This window comes from Pundamilia nyererei, unplaced genomic scaffold (genome assembly GCF_000239375.1).
Source record: "Pundamilia nyererei isolate P.nyererei 1_Seehausen unplaced genomic scaffold, PunNye1.0 scaffold00139, whole genome shotgun sequence".
In the NCBI taxonomy this organism is placed as follows: domain Eukaryota; kingdom Metazoa; phylum Chordata; class Actinopteri; order Cichliformes; family Cichlidae; genus Pundamilia; species Pundamilia nyererei.
Window position 1 is genome coordinate 1,329,922 of NW_005187540.1, and position 4,450 is coordinate 1,334,371.

Consider the following 4,450-nt stretch of genomic DNA (forward strand, 5'->3'; position numbering starts at 1 on the left):
TGGGGACCGCTGAGCTAGATGTTTGACCTGTTGCTAGCTTAGCACGAGGACTGAAGTGTAGAAGACCGCTAACTCGAAACTGACTTTACTCCTTTCCAGCTTCTTGGACTCTGTAAGAGTAGCTTTGTGTGATTCATAGTTAACAGTAATCGTGTTAGTCGGCCTGGTGATGTGTGCTAGTGCAGCTAAGTACACAGCAGCCATATTATTGGTCAGATGATGTCATTCAAAAGGCTCAGATCTCCAGTTCAGGTGAAGCTAGCAGACAGCTAGCGGCTACAGCCGCCTGTCAGTCAAAGAGGCCACGCCCACGTTGGGAGTGTAACCAGGCAGGATAATAGTAAATATTAATAATGTATACTATGTTGACCTGTGGGGAACTTCCTCTCTGCATTTGCCCCACTCACCCAGTGAAGCAGTGGGCAGCCACTGGGCGCCCGGGGAGCAGTGAGCAGGGACGGTACCTCGCTCAGGGGTACCTCAGGGTAGCCGTTCAGTGGATTCGGCCACTCTACCTACTGAGCTATCGCTGCTCGTAAGTGATGTTTCTTTAATCTTGTGAGTACATGAGCACAGTAATGAATGGAGCTTTGTGATTGGCTGCTGAGTTGAAGCGACCTGTCGTAGTCCTGGCAGATTTCTCCCACGGCCACCAGAGCCTTCAGGTACTCGTTGGGCTGGTACGGGTGGATGTAGTGCAGGGAGCAGCTGTTCCGAGGGTCTCCGTTGGATGCTGTGAAGTCGATGGCGACCTGCAGAGACAGCAGCCAATCAGGGATCAGAACCAGTCAGAGTCCCTCAGAGAAGCCACACAAGAGCAGGAGGGAATGATGTGACTGTATGTTTGTTGGTGCCATTACAGAGATAGATTTTTATCCTGATTTATAGAAGCAGGCATGTCTAGATTTAATTGATTTTTATTGGTTATTTGGCTGAAATGAGCCTTTGAGGGTTCAAAGGTCGTGTCCACCGGAACCTAAGGCACGGACCATCTTTCTTCATTTATGGTTTTTGTTCATTTTGGGGCTCAAACTGATCCGTGTGAAGAAAATAAGGATGGTGCTGAGGATGTGAGCGAAGCTTTTAGTTACATTTCCTCTAAATCGAAGATATTTGTTTTTATTGTTTTCATTTCTTTTTAGTTTTTGCTGTGTGTGCAGTGTTTTGTTGCTTTTATTGGTTTCATTTTGTGCGCTTGCTCACTTTTGATTGTTTTCTCATTGTTTGTGGGGCCTTTGAGTGCTCTGTGAAGCAGTTTGGTGCCTCCGGGTGAAATGTGCTGTATAAATGCATCGGCTTCACGGCAGCAGCAGCTCAGCTGAAGAAGAAGAAAAGCAGTTATGTTCAGAGAGCCGCAGAAAGAGCTCCGAGACGTCAGAAGGTCTGAATCATTGATGAGTCGATGACGACGGCTGCGGACGCTCGTGGATTACTGAATGAGCTTCGCGGGCGATAAACGACCACAACCAGACGCAAAATGGCTCGACTGCAAAAACACGCTGCAGATCTGAAGTCAGGCGTACAGATACGAGCACACGTGTGCTTAAAACCAGCAAATATGACTTTAGTGTTTAACATGCAAGAGTAAGTCATGCTGTCAACTCAACTCAAACAATGAAGTTCAGAATGACTGAAGCAAAAGAACGATTGTTTCATATGAAGCTGAAACAGCTGAAATCAAGAAGAGGAAGTGAATTCAAAGGATTTTTATTATTGTTCGAAAAGTGCCATTCGAATACTCGTCCATTTAGAAAATGCATTTAAAGAATAAGACCATGTAATGCAGCGTTCAGACCTTTAACGTCTGCCGGATCACAAATATTTTTAAAAACAGCTCCAAAGGGCCAAAAAAGGCAACGAAGTTAGCTTGAAGGTGTGAAAACAACGAGGCATAAAACGAGGAAAAACATGGTTGAAATGAGCACAAAGATGCAAAACTACACAAAATAATTACAACCATTAAAACCAGTCACGAGAGGACACGTGATTTCACCAAGCACTGTTTTGTTCACCCAGAAACTCTCCACAAGGACCGCCTCACTGAAGCCAACACTGGAGACGGGTTCTGATCGGATCGCCACAGAACAATAACAATGACCCTGAAACACATGATGGATGGATAGCCCAGAATTACTGACCCATCCATATCAACAGTGTTTAATTACCCTTTCGTCCTGATGTGTAGGAGCAGAGCTGAATCACATGGACACAGCAGGAAGTGTCGCTGTGGTGCTGTAAACAGATGGAGTGGAGGTCTCAGCAAATTCACCCAAAGTCAGACGGTGCAACGCTCAGAGAAACTCCACAAAGCCGAGAGCTCCACCTCAGAGGCGATTAGAAAGAGACTGAGTGGAAGAGCTGCAGGAGAACGCCTCACGCTGCACGGCGTGCGTTTGCAAAGTTATATCTGAACAAACCATAAGACCTCTGGGACAAACGGGACCAAAGTGCAGAAGAAGCAAGTTTGGAGAAAACACTCATACCAGCCGTCAGCACAGCGGTGGAGGGCCGAGGGTTCGAGCCGATCCTGCAGCCGCAGGATCAAAGTCAGGACACGGACTTCGATTTTCACAGGACGACACGGATTCAAGCTACACACAGCTGTAATGAGGACAAAGGACACACACACACACACACACACACACACACACACACACTCTGAAGGCTAATTAGAGAAGAAGAGACAGACTGTAACACAAACAAGACAATCACGAGGGAGAAATAAAACTCAAAGCAAGACGCAAGAAAGCATTAAGTTTTCTGGCCTCTCGACCACGTTTCTGCTGAAAAATAGATTTTAATCTCAATGAGACGTTTACCTGGATAAATAAAAAATCATAAAGAAAAGAAAGTAAAAGAGGAAAGAACAGGAGAACCAAACGAAATGCAGAGACAGAAACACTTCGACCCCAGGGAGGCGAGAACAAACCCAAAGACAACAAAGAAACTTTTACAAAAACCCCGACAGGTAGAGAAACACAAACTCCAACACGTCAACGGAGAATTAGAAACAGGAAGGGATTTTAAGCCGTGCACATTCATGCTGAAGGGAAGCGAAAGTCCTCAAGAGTCACAAAGAAACAAACGTTTAACGTCCGGGAGGCGCAGAGTGAAAGTGCTCCCACCCCCATGGAGCCGCTTTCAGCCAAACATCAGTGAAATTAGTCACACGCTTGTTTCCTGCAGGACACGCTGACTGCGTGAACAATCGTCTTCTCCACAGACGACCGTGAGCTCCAGGCCTCAGACTCATCTGGAGAAAAGCAGCGATTGGATGCACCGCTGCAGAGAAGCCCCGAGCGCGGGATCGTGTGAAACACACGTCTGAGTTTGGTTATCAATCATGAGCTGAAATGTTTGCACAGTTCTAAGCTGCTGCCGTCTGATTGGTCGTTCAGTCGGGACGGTTCTGTGGTCGGAGCTGAAGCTGGAGGAAGTCCGTCTCCTCCGGCTCTGGATCAGAGTCGAGGATCGAGGAGTTTGTTTACGTCCTCCAAAACAACCAGACACACCAAACCTGACAGGTGATGCTGCATGCTGGTCCACGAAGGCGAGATCACAGATCAGAAAAGGATGCTCGCTGGTTGTAACGCTCGCCGTCACTTCACCGTGAACAACCTTTAGGACTTCTGTGGATCCCAGCACAAACAGGAGCAGCCCACGGAGCGGTGGGTGGACACGCAGAGCTGTGTGGAGCGCCAGCACACAAACACGGCGGTGCTTTAAGAGCGATCCACCACAGCTGATGTTACACATGAATTATTCATCAGTGTGGTGTTTCTAAATAAGATGTGTTCTGGCATGAACTCATTCTGCTGCTGTCCCGCTGATAACATAAGTCAGCGTCTCCAGTGTGATGTGAGCGACCATCTCTCTGAGCTGTGCATGAGTTGAAGCCACACCCATTTTCCTCCATCACCACCATCCACCTGCTTCGGTTGGTCCCATACATTCACTTTGTCTGTGCGTCTCGTGTGCTGCGTTCCTCTGTGGACTCTGAGATAAACCCGGCGCCTGCTGTGGTTTGTTCAGCGTCTTTATCACTTTGCTCAGCGCTGCGAGAAATCGGAGCGAGCGGTCTCAGCGCGAGTCACACCGTGAACGTTTAGAAAGCAGAACAGATTTTCTGTTGTTAGAAAGTTGAAGAAGGATGTTGTAGATCATCACAAAGACGGGGCCACATAAAGACTGATTACTGATGTTTTAATGATAAAAAAGCATTAAAGAGCTCTCGAGCTTTTCCAAAGGCTGCAGGACCCTGAAATTCTGACTCCAGAGCTGCCGTCTCATTATCAACGACGTCCAGCCTCTCCTCGATCATTTCACTGGTTAGATACCAGTGAGAGCCCAGCGAGGTGCTAACTGGGACACGGAGGCTGCTGAACGTGTCGCCTTGGTTACTGTTTCCATGGTAACAGCGGAGATGCTTCAAGAACTGAGAACATACTGC

The 4,450-nt window shown here is 47.5% G+C and overlaps 1 protein-coding gene across 1 annotated transcript in view; it reads right to left on the reverse strand.

Annotated features, from left to right (window-relative positions):
* Nucleotides 1–4,450, reverse strand: part of cpne4a (copine IVa) — a 102,755-nt gene that overhangs the window by 14,814 nt on the left and 83,491 nt on the right. The window contains exon 10 of the mRNA XM_005744196.1: nucleotides 619–752. Within this exon, the coding sequence (XP_005744253.1) occupies nucleotides 619–752 (134 nt within the window). The remainder of the gene's footprint in view (nucleotides 1–618; nucleotides 753–4,450) is intronic.